Source organism: Aquarana catesbeiana, linkage group LG04 (genome assembly GCF_042186555.1).
Source record: "Aquarana catesbeiana isolate 2022-GZ linkage group LG04, ASM4218655v1, whole genome shotgun sequence".
Taxonomy (NCBI): Eukaryota; Metazoa; Chordata; class Amphibia; order Anura; family Ranidae; genus Aquarana; species Aquarana catesbeiana.
Genome location: NC_133327.1, coordinates 434,417,415 through 434,434,471, shown reverse-complemented (window position 1 = coordinate 434,434,471; position 17,057 = coordinate 434,417,415). Strand labels below are relative to the sequence as shown.

The 17,057-nt window shown below is 43.4% G+C and overlaps 1 protein-coding gene across 5 annotated transcripts in view; it reads left to right on the top strand.

Moving 5' to 3' along the window:
- PHACTR2 (phosphatase and actin regulator 2) overlaps positions 1–17,057 on the top strand; it is a 327,171-nt gene that overhangs the window by 227,957 nt on the left and 82,157 nt on the right. For all 5 annotated transcript variants that reach the window (XM_073627410.1, XM_073627412.1, XM_073627411.1 and 2 more), the window contains exons 3-4: positions 7,981–8,061; positions 15,589–15,738. In XM_073627410.1, coding sequence (XP_073483511.1) covers positions 7,981–8,061; positions 15,589–15,738 — 231 coding nt within the window. The remainder of the gene's footprint in view (positions 1–7,980; positions 8,062–15,588; positions 15,739–17,057) is intronic.

Sequence of the window (17,057 nt, the reverse complement as noted above, 5' to 3'; positions counted from 1 at the left end):
TTGTATTTCATATTTATTATCTATTTTTATTGTTATTAGTCGTACTATTCCATTTGAAAGTTCTGTAAAATATGTGCTTTATAAAATACTAAAGTCCAGGAGCTGAAGTGCCTCAAAAAATTGCGTGCTACCGTTTTAAAGTTGGCGTCTTTCCTTCTTGTTTATTTTGTGTGCTAGAAAATGGGGAGAAACAGACTATCACGGGTAACACTGACAGCTCTCCTTTCAGACACAGTAGATTGTGAACCTCTTATTGACTGGTAAATGAGAAAACTGATGCTCCTGTATAGATATTTAGTTTTAAAAGTTTTTTATTGGTAGTTTTAAATAGAACAAAATGGCAACATTCTAATGCAGCCGTTTGTAACCTGTCTCCAGTGTTAAAGTATGGCTTTGCCCAACTCCACTGTTGTTAAGCATGCAGGATCCACTTTGTAATGAGGTATAAAATTTATTTTGTGAAGCCCAGGTGGTTGCCTTACAGATAGTATCTGGAGAAACTCAATAATATGTTGCCCAAGAAGTTGCTTTTTGCCTTAGTGAAATGCGCTTTCAGGTCTTCTGGTACCGGAAGGTTCTGTAAAACGCAGTCCTTTTGTGATCAGCAGGGATGGGCTCAGGTGTGTATATATATCTTAGTCTGAAACCACCTGAGCTATCTGTCAGGAAGCTTTCACTGCTCACTGCCCATCATAAGCATTGTATATGTGTGGGGTAGAGAATGTCTCTGCCACTTATGGTTGGCAATGCACAGTGGATAGCTCAGATGGGTTCGGACTAGGATCCAAACATGCCTGAGCTCATCCCTAGTAATCAGCTTTACTAGCCAGGAAGAAACTGTACAGGTTGCTGACCCTTGACTTGGGGTACAATAAATAGTATTTCTGAAGAAAGAAGTTGCAAGACAGATATAGAATCTGAAAACGAGTCCTACATTTAGTGAATGTGGACTTCCCAGTTTAGATAAAAAAGAAGGAAGGAAAATTTCTTGATTGAAGTGAAACGCAGATGCTACTATTGAAATAAATGTTCTGTCTCAGACAAGGCCAGTTATGGATGGGGGCAGTGGCTATTTGTTCTGTCTCAGAACTGCCCTGTCCAATTGAAAACAACTAATAAGGGTTGGAATGGCTAAAAGCTTACAGTTCTGACACTCTCTTTGGCAAGATGATTGATACCAGGAACACCATTTTTAAGGTTTAATTCCACATTGCAGATGCTTCGTGAGGAAAAAAAAAAAGAAGATCTCGAAAAAAACTTTCAAGTCCACAGATATATCTCCTTTTGGGAAGGATGGTTTCCTTGGTGGTCTGATTTTGACACAGGCCTGCACAAACTGAATGACCAAAGGATCCAGCACCCATTTCATTTTAATCAGGGCTTTGCAGATCTTTTACCACTGTGCATGCGTGAGCCACACTGCGATTTGTGAATGGTTTCACAGTTTTCTGGGACCTGTGATGTGTCCCAGAAGGCCGCGGGGGGAAGAAGGGTGCCGAACCTCCATTTGGTTCGCCGCAACACTCTGACCGAAAGTGGAAACGGGTACCTGTCAAAACCAGGTACCCACTCTCCTTCCACAGAAAAAGTGCTAACTGTTAAAGAGGAACAAGGGTGGAGGCAAACAAGCAGAACTTCCCCTTTTGGGTGAAGTTTCACTTTAAGCTTGCTGGAATTGGCCCATGAATGGTGAAAGAAATCTATCCCCTCTGCTGTTGAAACTGGTCTAAGAACCTGCAGCATTTTAAGTTCCAGGGTAAAGCTGCCAGGTTAATTGACAGTTCTTCACAAGGGAGTCATTGGATTGAAAACTGTCTGAGAGACCATTTGTTGTTCGACAGGAATGACCAACTCAAAGTTTTGGCAGGCTGATTCTGTGTTGCTGGAATAAATGCTGCCCTTGAGTCAGATGCGATTGATTTTATTCAATAATCTGCCAATTCCCTCATCAGAGTACAGCTCCTGGTCCCCCCTTTATTATGAATGTATGTCACTGCCACTGTCCAGACATTAAAGAACTCTCATTCCTTCCAACTGGAGAGAGATGCTAGTAAAGCCTTGTATATGACACTTAGTTCAAGGACATTCGATACAATGTTCTAACAGTTGAATGCCCACCAGCCCTTTGCCACTTGATCCTGGAAGTGGGATTCCCATCCCTTTGAGCTGGCATTTCATGTAACTGTGTTCTAGTGCGAGATGATGGCTAGGTGATTTGTTAGTTTTTCTCTGTGAGTCCACAACCAGAGAGATTTGGATGGGTCTACTAGGAATAAATTCTGGAATGTTTAGGTATATAATCGTCATAGGGAATCTTACAACACTTTGTTTTAGAAGCTGGATCTGCCAACCAGGGCTTTAGCCATAGTACTCTGCTGTGTGTCACGAATGACTGCAGTGCAGTGGTTGAGCATCTGATGAGATCTACTAATGCCTCCACCACAATTGTTATTTTGTCTCACTCTGCGTCGTCCAAAAGTAAGGTAGAGCAGTACAGTGTCAAGAATATATGCCTACTTGCTGGAACAGAGCCTTAATAGCTAGATATTGGGGGTGGCAGGGACAAATCCATCATCCAAAACATTCTCATTACTCCTTTCTACCCCCAGTGGTTAAATATGGATTTATTTGGTGCCTTTTACACCTCCCAATGACGGTATCTTGCAATCATGGATGCACAACTTAAAATTCCCAAAAATGTGCATGCACAGTTTTGCCACTTGCCCCAGCACCACTTTAACTAAAGGTGCACAGTTGTTAGAATGTGCTGAGCAGTACTGGGCAACCTCTGATTTCACCCCAAACTACATGTGCACATTTTTTCCCCCATCTATGAAGGTAAACTGTCAAGTTTCTTGGTAGTCCACCAATGAAAAGTTGTAAAGGAAGACCTGAGTAAAACACTGGGTTGTTATAGATTGTGAAAGCTGTAGACTAAAACTACATTAATAGCTGACACTTTTCCATTAAAAGAAGAAAGTATTAGGTGAAAGTTGCATGTGAAGCCATATCTTGAAGTCCAGTTTCAAGGAGGCCTGAAGTGGAGAAAAGTTTTGTGGTTTAAGCTTGTGAATTTTGTCCATGTTGCCCTATACTGTTTTTATATAGGTTGGATGGCCAACTACATTTGTATGCATTGTTTTGTAATTATTCAAGGTTGGTTGTGTTCAGATGAAGTAGAAAATAGCAAATGGCAAACTTCAGTGTCTTCTTAACCCCTTAGAAGCTGGCCCTTTAATAGGTTTAGAAAGCCGGGGGGGAGTTGGGCAGGGCGTATCGTCATTTGACCAGTTTGATTGGCTGTCAAGGCAGTCACATGATCAGAAAGCTCCTGATCGCAAGATGCGAACAGATACTTTCAGTTGGCTCTTGGCACAGCACTATTGGCGCTATTGCATGCAAATATGCGGACGCATATTTACATGTGCTCGGTGCCAAAGAGTTAAACTTATGTGTTCTAACTGCAATAGGAAGAGGATACAAATGGACAGTTTAAAGGAAGTCTTTAGTCTCAGCATTCACTTACATTCTATAACAGTGGTCTCCAAACTGCAGCCCCCGGGCCAGATGTGACCCTTTGCTTGCCTTTATCCGGCCCTTGGGGCACCATGTCATCAACTGATACCAATGATGAAGCACCATTCCTCCCACTGACATCAATGATGGGGCACCATTCCTCCCACTGACACCAGTAATGGGGCACCTTTCCTCCAATAGACACTGATGATGGGGCATCATTCCTTCCATAGTCACCAATGATGGGGCACCATTCCTTCCCCAGACACCAATGATGGGGCACCGTTCCTCCCACAGACACCAACAATAGGGCAATATTCCTTCCACTAAAACCATGATGGGTCATTGTTTGATTCCACAGACACCAGAGCATTTTTTAATCCCACTGACCACAGTCTGGCCCCTCTAAAGCCCGAAGGACAGTAAACTGGTCCTACATAGTACATAGTACATAGTAGGTGAGGTCAAAAAAAGACACAAGTCCATCAAGTCCAACCTATGTGTGTTATTATATGTCAGTATTACCTTGTATATCCCTGTATGTTGTGGCCGTTCAGGTGCTTATCTAATAGTTTCTTGAAACTATCGATGCTCCCCGCTGAGACCACTGCCTGTGGAACGGAATTCCACATCCTTGCCGCTCTTACAGTAAAGAACCCTCTACATAGTTTAAGGTTAAACCTCTTTTCTTCTAATTTTAATGAGTGGCCAGGAGTCTTGTTAAACTCTCTTCCACAAAAAGGTTTTATCCCTATTGTGGGGTCACCAGTACGGTATTTGTAAATTGCAATTGTATCCCCTCTCAAGCGTCTCTTCTCCAGAGAGAATAAGTTCAGTGCTTGCAACCTTTCCTCATAACTAATATCTTCCAGATCCTTTATTAGCTTTGTTGCCTTTTTTGTACTCGCTCCATTTACAGTACATCCTTCCTGAGGACTGGTGCCCAGAACTGGACAGCATACTTTAGGTGCGGCCGGACCAGAGTCTTGTAGAAAGGGAGAATTATTGTTTTATCTCTGGAATTAATCCCCTTTGTAATGCATGCCAATATTCTGTTCGCTGTGTTAGCAGCAGCTTGGCATTGCATGCCATTGCTGAGCCTATCATCTACTAGGACCCCCAGGTCCTTTTCCATCCTAGATTCCCCCAGAGGTTCTCCCCCCATTAATTTGTTCAGATCTTTTTGCAAGGTTTCCACATCCTGCGGAGAAGTTATTGCCCTGCTTAGCTTAGTATCATCCGCAAATACAGAGATTGAACTGTTTACCCCATCCTCCAGGTCGTTTATGAACAAATTAAATAGGATTGGTCCCAGCACAGAAGCCTGGGGGACCCCACTACCCACCCCTGACCATTCCGAGTACTCCCCATTTATCACTACCCTCTGAACTTGCCCTTGTAGCCAGTTTTCAATCCATATACTCACCCTATGGTCCATGCCAGCGGACCTTATTTTGTACAGTAAACGTTTATGGGGAACTGTGTCAATGCTGATGTTATAGAACAGGGGTCTCCTTTGTTCAGAAAGTTTGGACACCCCTGTTCTATAACATCAGCATTGTAATAATAGTACAAACAATAGTTATTTTTGACAATCTAGTATAAACTTACTTTAATAATCTCCTTTCAGATTTTCCCCTGTTTTTTACTTTTTTTTTTAAGGACTACTTACACCATGGTACCTTGATGCCTGCAAGCAGTGATTCCTGTACTGATTCTGCCTCCTGGGATTCCTCCTCTCAGCGCCTCTGTAGTTCAGAAGGCAGGCTCTGTGAAATGTGTGACATTGCAGTACCTACTCACAGGGCATAGTGATTATGTATCACAGAATTCAAGGAAGCAAATCTGTGGAGATCCTAAAGAAAGTTCACAAACTTCAAGATCGGTTAGAGCAACAGGAGTAGGCTACGAATAATTTTAAATACAATGTAGAAATTAATACATCATTTTACATTTTGGTAATAGATATGCTTGAAGAACTTTGATGTAACTTATCCCATAAGCAAGGCTAAAAGCCGAAGTTTAGTGAATTAAAAAAAAAAAACAGGGGGCGGTACTTACCATGAATGAAGTGTCTCATGTGCTGGTGGCTGTTGTTTGGTTACATTTTTAGGTCTTCTGACCCCTGGATACCCCTGCAGTGGCGATGTTCCAGTGCTCCAGGGGATATTGTGAGTGGGTACACCTGTGACAGCCACTTGTCAAGTGCCAACTATGCCCACCCTTTCAGCCCCTGTGCTCCATTTATAGAAGCCATACTATCGGTTCCCACAATGAAAAGAATTCTGAGATTTATCTTCCTGTTCTCCATTCATAGAGCGCTTTTAATTGAGTGAATCATTAGTACAGCCTTTGAGAACAGAACACAGGGAAGGAAAGGGCAGGCATAGTCGGTACTTAATAAGTACCTGTCACAGGGGGGCAGTTGCCCATATTAACCCTCACAGTGCCGGAACATCACTGTTGTGGGGGGTATCTGGGGAAGAGAACTTTGGGATTCAACAAAAAAACAGCAGCTATCAGCACACAGGAAACTTTTCACTTTCGGTAAGTACTTCAGCTTTAATGCTCAAGGCTGTAAATCATGTAGTCCGTAATGTATCAAAAAGCTTTATTGTGTAAGCAAGCAGATAGGACATTCCTGATTTCCATTAATGGATTTTGCCCCGTTTATCAGAGCTTGATCAAAGAGCCATGGGCTTTAATCCACTTTAGAATGATAGTGAAAAAATTCCTCTTAGAGAATTAATGGTAAGGGTTAGGAGGTGCTCTACATGTTAAAGTGGTTTCAGAACCAGGACATTTTATACCTTAAAGGGATTGTAAAGTCTTAAGGTTTTTCACCTTGATGTATGCTATGCATTAAGGTGAAAAACCTTCTTTGCTGCAGCTGCCCCCAGAGCCCGCCTTTTCCTTACCTGAGCCTGATCCATTTCAGCTATGTGCACGAGCCCAGCGGCTCCAGCTGCTGTCTCTTTCCTCATTGGGCAGATTGATAGCAGCAGGAGCCATTGACTCCCGCTGCTGTCAATCAAATCCAGTGATGCGGGGGCAGGGCCGAGTCCCGCTGTCTGTACCAACTTGGAAGCACACCTGCACAGGTGCCCCCATGGAAAGTGGCTCTCCCTGGAGGTACTCGATGGAGAGGAGCCAGGAGCGCCAGCGGGGCACCCCAGAAGAGGAGGTTCGAGGCTGCTCTGTGCAAAACCCTTGCACAGAGCAGGTAAGTATAACATGTTAGTTATTTTTATTTAAAAAATCTGAACCTTTATTACAACCCCTTTAATGCATTCCCTACATTAAGGTAAAAATATGTCCCAATAGTTGTATTGCCACCCCCCCTCCCCCCATTATACTTAACCTAAGTCCTGACTCAATCCAGCGCTATGCCCCTCTCTAGCAGCTCTCTCCCTGCATTCACAGGACACGGGCAGCAGTGGGAGCCGAGGGCATTTATCTCTCTTTGAACTTTCCTGAGTGAGAGTGTGTGGGATTTCTGTGTAATGGAACATTGTTACTCTGCGCTATTTGACCGTATTGGAATAAGTGTTCAAACAAATCCAGGGACTGATTTGAGCCACTGGGGTGCATTGTGGAGGGTGCGAAGCACTAGTACTTTATCACATTGGAAATTACAACTATTCACTTATTATTATTATATTCAGGTAAGTAAAAAGGGGGTGAGGGAGGATACTGACACCTAAACATTTTTTTACCTTAAAGGGGTTGTAAAACTTATGAAACTGAGCAGCCCCACAGTCCACCAATCCCCCAGAAACCCCCCCCCCCCCGTTTTATTCACCTGAGCCCGTTCGTTCCCACGGCGGAGACGCGCTTTAGCTCTCTGCCCCGGGGGTTCTCAGCTCTTGATTGGATAGATTGATAGCAGCGCAGCCATTGGCTCCCGCTGCTGTCAATCAAATCCAGTGACGCGGGGGGGCGAGGCCGAGTCCAGCATTCTGTGTCTATGGATGCAAATGCTGGACTCAGGAGCGCGCCCGCACGTTAACACCCAGGGAGAGAGCTTCTCCTAGGGGGTTTACAGATGCGGGGAGGAGCATCTGTAAACATTTGTTTGGAACATGCAGTGCATATAAGTTTCGACCATATACACTGCTGTATGCATGCTACAAAGCAAGTAAGAGTGGCTACGTTCCTACATACAATGAGACCATGGAGAATGAATGTAGCCACTTCCAACAGGAATCGGATCACAGCAGCAAAAGAAAAAAAAAAGGAATTTGAAGACTTGGAGGAGGCTGTGCTAAGAATACATACAAAAGAAAAAATATATTTTTAAGTAAACCAGAGTTTAGTGTCACTTTCTTTAACTTTAGTTATTGTTAACAAACATACATTGCATAATGGCTTTTTGTTCATGCTTTAGAACTAAAGAAGGTAGAGACTTGGGAGTGTTTCCTCTATTTTAATCAAGCAATGTTTATTTTCCATTGTTTTTTTCAGTGTTAGAACGCAAGATTTCCATGAGACAAAGCCGAGAGGAGCTTATACGAAGAGGAGTTCTCAAGGAAATACCAGACCATGGTGAGACTAATTCTAGGGTATTTATATACAGTTATAACACTTGAAAACTAAATGTACTCATGAATGTTTTCACTTTCCATCTTAATATCCAGTAGTTTCAGAATTAAAATTAAAACAATATTTCAGAAGAACCTGACACATCCAAAAATAAAAATATACTGGTCATTTTGAACCAGCAAGATAAGTCCATTGGCAGGTCTGATCATCTAGTATTTTTTGTATACATTTGGTTGATTGAATAACAAAAATCTGCTACTTCTATCTAACAGCCCAATTAGCATAAGTGTATTTCAACCCTAATGTAGTAGTTGTTTGGTCTTCGCAGTAGGGGTGGAAATTCGCTCCTATAGCATAAATGCACTTTAGTATAGGTGTTAGACTGGTGTTTTACAAGCATAAATTACGCTTTAAAAATGCTCCCCAAACGCCTTATGCACGATTTTGATGCATTTCATGCACGTTTAGGTGTGTTAAAAATCGCTCCACAAATGCCTATTTTTTTCCCTTTTTTTTTTTTTTTTTTAAAGGGAAGTGACATTACAGGAAATAAACAATTTGAGGTGTGGCTTGTCATGGTGAATGTTTCCTGCGCCTACTCCATTAGCAGGGAAGGCAGCATCATGGATTCCTTTACTATGCTTTATCTCATGTTTGGCCTCCTGCATATGATACTCATGTATGAGCAATTGGCTGAGCAGAGGAAGAGAAGAAGGGCATCCAGGCGCTATTAAGTATATCCGATTGTCTCTCAGATATTCTAAAGGGCACTTTCATGCCCTGTATCATGATTTATGCACCTGCCCTCAGAAGTTGATGTTGGCCATCTTCAAGCAGCACAAATAGGAAGTGCATAGAAGGAAGTGACTGCAGGACACTCTATGCTCTCCTCTATCATTGTGGGACATTATACTCCTCCTGAATAATTTTTTTTAAAACTCATTTTAACGCGCCGCAACCGAAAGGGCAAACGCCTGCTAGTGCGTATGCAGAGCGTTACCATAAATTTGAATGGGACGCGTTGAAAGGCTTCAAACTCCTCCAGACTTGACATGAGGCTTTAATTTTGAAGCAATGCTAATGTTCCACCCAGCTAGTGCAACAACCTCATCTGCAGTTATTACCCAAATTGTCCTCTCCTTTCCTCTCAAGACCCCCTGCTCTCTAACTCCCTTGTTACATCTTCAGAGCCTCTCCCATCCTCTGGAACTCCCTGCTCCAGTATGTCTGGTCAGCCCCTACCCTGTCTGCCTTTAGGCGATCCCTGAAAACGCATTTATTCAGGGAAGCCCACCTCCACCCAAGAACTGTACCTGAGTCACCTCCATCAGATCATCCCCGCAGCTATTACCTTTTTATCACCTCCCCCCTCCCTTTAGACTGTAAGCTCCATGAGCAGGGCCCTCCTATTCCAACTGTATTGTAATTGTACTGCTCCCCTCCACATTGTAAAGCAATGTGCAAATTGTTGGCGCTATATAAATCCTTTATAATAATAATAATAATGTGAACAGCAGTGTGTACTGTCCATTGTATCATTTGCATAGGCGTTAGACGCCCCTCAAATGCCTGCTTTCAATGCCAGTGTGAAAAATTTGGGACGCTATGTAAAATCTACATAAAATAGAATGCAATGGTTTGCAGATCTCAAAAACCCATATTTTTTTCACAATAGAAAATAGAAAATGTATCAAATGTTTAAACTGACAAAAGTACTAATTTAGGGAAAAAAATGAGGTAATTTTGAAATTGATGGCAGCAACTCGTTCAAAAAAGTTGGGACAGGGCCATGTTTTCTACGGTGTAGCATCCCCTCTGCGCTAGATAACATCTGTCCCTATAAACAAAACATAAGCAGCAAAACACAATCAACCTAAAAGAAAAATAATAAAATTGCGCTAATTATATAAAAGTTTGTATATGTGACCAAATGAGTTAATTCAAAGAAAGTCCACACTTAAAGTGAATAATTTCGTGATAGTGTCCATCATCCATCACCAATAGTATCACAGTGAATCTACCACCAGCTGTAGAAACTGCTTACCAGCTCCAGTTGACCCCTTATGACAGGGGGTCAGTAAACGCCTATGGATTAAAACCCAGCCGGGGCCTTTCTCCACATCGCGTGGTCACTCCACTTCTCCTGATGGTACTCAAGGGATTTGATAGGAATTAGACACCGAAAAGAAACCAAAGGCTCCAGATAGTGTAAAATCCTTAGGTTTATTAAATGAAAGTTCTCGCTCACAGCAATAAAAAGCCTGAAGGACGGCGTCATTTGTGACAAAACGCATAGGGCGGAACGACGTGCTGACGTCACCACCTTTTTCGTGTCCCAACAGATGGGTTGTTTGGTATGTGCCAGCCAACACACGCCAAACTTCAGGCTTTTTATTGCTGTGAGCAAGAACTTTCATTTATTAAACCTAAGGATTTTGCACTATCTGGAGCCTTTGATTTCTTTCCAGTGTCTAATTCCTATCGAATCCCTTGAGTACCATCGGGAGAAGTGAAGTGGCCCCACGATGTGGAGAAAGACCCCGCCTAGGTTTTAAGCCATAGGCGTTCACTGACCCCTTGTCATAAGGGGTCAACTGGAGCTGGTAAGCAGTTTCTACAGCTGGTGGTGGATTCACTGTGAATACTATTGGTGATGGATGATGGACACCATCATGGAATTATTCACTTTAAAGCCTCATACACACGATAGGATTTTGTACAAACTTTCCCATGGATTTTTGTATAAAGGGCGTTGGCCATAAGTTTGTATTGCATACACACGGCAGAACTTTTTCCGCCAACTTTCACCAAATCGTGTGGTTTTTCAGCTCTTTACCACCTCCTTTTGGTCAACTTCTGTATTATCTGATATTGTGTCAATCTCGCCGCTTTTATCGGTGAGATAAACACCTTGCAAGCCGGGTTCACACTGGTGCGGGGATCCGACTTGGATCCCCGCCAATGCCAGGCACTGTGTTTGGTATGAATCATGAGGGGGAACTCCACGCCAAATTTGAAATAAAAAAACGGCATGGGTTTCCCTCCAGGGGCATACCAGGCCCTTAGGTCTGGTATGGATTTTAAGGGGAACCCCCTACGCCGAAAAAAAGGCGTGGGGGTCCCCTCCAAAATCCATACCAGACCCTTATCCGAGGATGCAGCCCGGCTGGTCAGGAAAGGGGGTGGGGACGAGCGAGCGCCCCCCCTCCCCTCCTGAACCGTACCAGGTCGCATGGCCTCAACATGGGGAGTGGGTGCTTTGGGGGAGGGGGGCGTCACAGTCCCGGGGCATGACGTCATAAGGGGGCATGGTCATCTGATGACATCACCCAGTGACCACGTCCCATGCTTATATAAGTCATCGCGAGGTGCTCACACAGCATTACAGCAGGAGAGAGCGTTGTGTCAACATTGGAAGAAGAGAAGAGGGAAGAAGACGACGACAAAGACCAGGCCACGCCTAGCAAGAGAGCGGCAAAAGAGCAGAAGATAGCGGAGGAGCCCGGCAGCAGAACCGGAGACCAGAAGAAGAACCAGACACCGGGAGAAGAACCGGACATCGGGAGAAGAGGCCGTAGAGACTAGAGACCCCTGAAGTCGGAAGAAGACCCCCGAAGTCAGAATAAGACCCCCGGAGCTGCCTAATAAATTACTTTAAAAACCTGTGTTGTGTGCTTTTTTTATTGACGGTTTTTTCCCTAGGTGAATGGGTAGGGGTACGATGTACCCCATACTCATTCACATAGGGTGGGGGCCCGGGATCTGGGGGCCCCCTTATTAAAGGGGGCTCCCGGATTCCGATAAGCCCCTTGCCCTCAGACCCCGACAACCAACGGCCAGGGTTGTCGGGAAGAGGCTCTTGTCCTCATCAACATGGGGACAAGGTGCTTTGGGGTGGGAGAGCCGCAGGGCGCCCCCCTCCCCCAAAGCACTCACCCCCCATGTTGAGGGCATGCGACCTGGTACGGTTCAGGAGGGGGGGGGCGCTCACTCATCCCCACCCCCTTTCCTGACCGGCCGGGCTGCGTGCTTGGATAAGGGTCTGGTATGGATTTTGGGGGAACTCCCACGCCGTTTTTTTTGGCGTAGGGGGTTCCCCTTAAAATCCATATCAGACCAGGCCTGATATGCTCCCAGAGGGGAATTCCCTCTCGCGCTCGCTGCAATAGGAAAATGCCTTTTTCCTATTGCAGCCAGTGCAAGATGTACTGTACCCTGTCGCTGAGAACCAGCGCAATGGGATTGCGCTGGAAACATTCTCGCGGCTGCGTACTGTAGTTTGTACAAAAGTCCGATGGTTTTGTGTACACACGATCAGACTTTGCTCCATTGGACTTTTGTTGCCAGAAAGTTTGTGCGTTCGCACAGCCAACAAAAGTCCAATGAAAACAGAAAAAGTTTGTCCGATGGAGCGTACACACGGTCGAATGTTGCTCCAAAACAGCTAATTTGCATGTTTGTTGTCAAAAAGTCAGATCGTGTGTACAGGCCTTAAGTCCCCTCTTCTTATGACAACACTCTGTAAACTTCTGGGAACTGAGGAGACCAGTTGCTTGAGTTTTTGGCAGAGAATGTTGTCCCATTCTTGCCTAATATAGGATTTTACTGCTTAACAGTCCTGGATCTTCTTTGTCATATTTTTTGTTTCAAGATGCGCCAAATATTTTCAGTTGGTGAAAGGTCTGGACTGCAGGCAGGCCAGTTAAGCACCCAGACTCTTCTACTATGATTGTCATACTGTAGATACAGTATGCGGTTTAACATTGTCCTGCTGAAATATGCAAGGCCTGCCTGAAAAAAATGTCCTCTGGATGGGAGCATATGCTGTTCCAGAACCTGGATATATCTTTCAGCAATGATGGTGCCTTTCCCGATGTGCAAGCTGCCCATTCCATAAACACTAATGCACACATACACATACAATTAGAGATGCAGGCTTTTTGAACTGAGCGTCGATAGCAAGCTGGAAGGTCCCTCTCCTCTAGTCAAATTCATCTAACCACAGAACTGTTTTCCACATTGCAACAGATCATTTTAAATGAAATTTGGCCCGAAGAGGACAGTGGTGTTTCTGGATCATGTTCAGATATGGCTTCGTCTTTGCATGATAGAGCTTTAACTTGTTTTTTTGGATGGCACAGCAAACTGTGTTTACAGACAGTGGAATATTTTCAAGCCCATGAAGTGCTGTCCATCACAGAATCATGCCTGTTTTTAATGCAGTGCTGTCTAAGGGCCCATAGGTCACGGGCATCCAATCTTGTGTTTTAGCTTTGTTTCTTGCTCACAGAGATTTCTCCAGATTTTCGGAATCTTTTGATGATATTATGTACAGTAGATGATGATAGTCTTTGCAATTTTTATGTTGAGGAACATTATTCTGAAATTGTTCAACAACTTTTATTTTTAGACCCAGCTTTTCTCAGATTGGTGTGAATGCCTGCCCATCTTTACTTCTGAGACACTCTGAATCTCTAAGATGCCCTTTTTATACACAATCATGTTGCTGACCAGTTGCCAATTAACCTAATTAGTTGCACAATGTTCTTCCAGCTCTTCTTTGTTAGTACAACTTACTTTGCCAGCTTTTTTTTGCCCTGTCTCAACTTTTTGAGATGTGTCGTTACCATCAATTTCAAAATTACCCTTTTTTTTTGAATGGTACCTTTTCTCAGTTTAAACATTTGATATGTTTTCTATTTTGTATTGTGAATAAAATGGATTTATGAGATTTGCAATTATTGCATTCTGTTTTTATGTAGATTTTACACAGCATCCCAACTTTTTTTGGAATCAGGGTTCTATACGGTTGTCGGTAGATCTAAAGGAGATTGTACAGATAGAATGTAATCTCTGTTGTGAGCTTTGGGCCAGCCATACGCGTTTCGAATCAAACTGTTAATGGGAAAACTGAATGTACCAATCGATCAACCTGGGCACAACTAGCCTGCTGGATTATTTTGTGATTATCGCTAGTGGCTGCTATAGTCGCTAGCAATAATCACTGTCGTCTCCCAGTGGGGGGCGGCTTGGTTGCAGGAAAAAGAAAAAAATTTGCTCTGTGTATGGCTGGCTGGAATGTCAAACTGGGCAGTCAAACCAATAAGGGATACTTAACTTGACTCAATAGCTAAGTGAGTCCCTACAAAACCTTTGGCAAAGGTAAAGGGTCGTAATCTGACTTGGCATGCTGCTAGCATAAACCTTGATGGGTTGTGTCTGAGCTTGCCCACTTTCTTCTGCCCCCATCCCTCCCCCTATACATTCCTATTTTCTTATTATTTTGATGGACTGCCTCACTGGTCAATAGGATAGTGTGGTAGGTTGAAGGGAGTGAGAAGCTTGGTCACTTCTGAGAAGTGTCCAAGCTTTGCCCAAGCAGAATGGTCTGGCATTCAGGCATAGATGGGCACAGAAAAGGTGTCTGCAATTTATACTTTCAAAAAGTTTTATTTTTTTTTTTCAAGTAAGAGAACCACTTTAAAGTGAATCTTTGAAGATAAAAATACAATATGTAACCTGCTTTTGCTATGAAGCTGGCAGAAGTATGTTTATGAGGACACAGAGACCAATAAAAACCTTACGGGTGCTCTAATCCTTCACCACTCTAACAAAAAAAAATGCTAATGAATGCTGTCTCAGCACCTGGCTTCCCTCCTCCGTCCCTCCCATGTCCTCCACCCCATACACCACATATGTGCGGGAAGACCTGCAGCCAACACCTAGCACCTCGATTCCCGCAACCCCACCCCTCCTGTGTATGAGGCACCAGGCTGTTGGATCCCCTGCTGTGGCTGGTGTGTTAATCTTCTCATACCAGCAGCTTACGTCCTTCCCTTAGGCGCCAGTGTGTAGTGCACACGGCAAGCTCTTCTTCCTGTGTTGTGCCCCCTGCCACATGCCTGATGTGGCTGCACAGGAAGGAGGCGGAGCCTGTTGCCCTGACAGTCTGTTAAGCATTGGGTTGCCTGGGTCACGGGATAGCACCCCGTTTCTGGTATATCTACCTGGGCTGGGGGAAACAGTGGGTATGGTAATCTTTCCTCTACCAGGCCCTCTGGATGCTGCATGTGACTGTGAAGACCCCAGACTGAGGTCAGGCCTCCAGGTGCTACCTCTGCCTCTGTCCTCTGCTTTCCTCAACTCCAAATTTGTGCCCAGGTTGCCCAGCGCGCCTCTCCCTCTTGCTTGGAACTCTGCGCCCTGCATGCAGCATGGCCTATTTACAGACTTTGGCTCTCAGCACCCATGTGAATAATGATCCTAAGTTTCAAAAACTGACAGTTATTTTCAGCCATGATCTCTGCGACACCTATCAGTGCTATGAGATTTGAAATTCTCAGTCACATGGCTAAAGAATAAAGATCCTTATCCTTGAGTAAAACTCAATTTGAACACGTAGGAGTTACATTGCCAGTGTACTGTAGATAATAAATGATAATTGGCTTCATATAGAGTTTTGTGCATGCTACTTTTTAAGACTGGAATGTTTTTATTTTAATAGAATAACCTTCAGTCCTTTTCCTATAGATGGTGAAGTACCAATCAATATGGGAACATCAAATGGTCATACAGTGCCAATCAGTGAGGAACCACCTAAAGAACAGAAGTCTACAGCAGGAAATGGAGCAATAGCCTCAAAAGCATCTGTTTCAGAAGAGAAAGCCGAACACAAGAAAGGTGAGAATTAATGTATGTGCTAGTTCCCATTGCTCTAAAACTGATTTTTCAGCAGCAGTAGACAATAAGGGGTTGATGTACTAAAACCGGAGAGGGCAAAATCTGGTGCAGCTCTGCATAGTAACCAATCATCTTCTAACTTCAGCTTGTTAATTAAGCTTTAACAATAAAACCTGGAAGATTGTTTAACATGCACAGCTGCGCCCGATCCTGTGTGCACCAGTTTTAGTAAATCTCACCCTAAGGGTCTTTAGAGAATCTAAAAGAAATCTTTTATGATTCATTACCATTACTTGCTTCTTACATGTGGTAAGGAGAGCTGACTATTTTTTACAGTTTCCAAGGTCTAGTATTGGTAGCAGGGTCAAAAGCAGAAAAATCTTTTGGTTTAAAGCCTCTTGGCTAAAACATTTTAGGTCCTTTCACACCATACTGCAAATAAAAACTCACTGCAACGCATCAAAAATGCATATGTGTTGATCTTTATCATTCATGTTGCGTTACATGATGTTTTAATGCACATTGGCATGCGTTTTCATGTCGTCCATTGTGAAGTGACAGGTCCCTGAAAGGGTCAAAATACTAATCATTTATTTTTGATATCTTTACTTTCAGTTGCATTCCTTTGCAATTACATGTATTCATGTGCATTGTGTTAAAACAAGATGGCAATTTAACACAACACATGTACACAACATTGCTTCTATGTACCCTTACAGCAACCTAAGTTGATCTGGTGCAGAAAACGCAAGTCACTGCACGTGGTGTGAACAAGCCCTAGGATCCTTTCACACCATACTGCACTTACTGCAACACATTGAAATGCAGGTGCATTGATGTGCATAAAATATGCATTTTCTTGAGCGTTTTTATGCACATTGGAATGCAGTTTTGTGTAATCCATTGTGAATGGACAGCTCCCTGGAAGGGTCAAAATAGTAACAATAATTACATTTTTACTTTCAGTTGCATTGTATTTACATGCATATATATGTGTTGTATTGCAATAAAATGCAGACCAGTATTCTACATGTCTGCTTCATAAACTTTTAATCAATGGTGATCACAGCAAAAGTGGTATTTAAACCTAGAAGTGATCACAGCAGAATTTACAGCTTCAGACCAAATAAAGTCAATCTGCATATAACTGTATAAAACAGGCGACAATTGAAGATTATTATGCAGGCTGAAAGAAGACATGTTGTCCGAAACGGCCAGTTAGATTTTATATGTTGGACTCATATGTTGGAAAATAATATCTGGAACCTCCATGGTTACTTCCAGTTTCTCTACTGCTTTGCTTGTGATGGGCCCCCCAT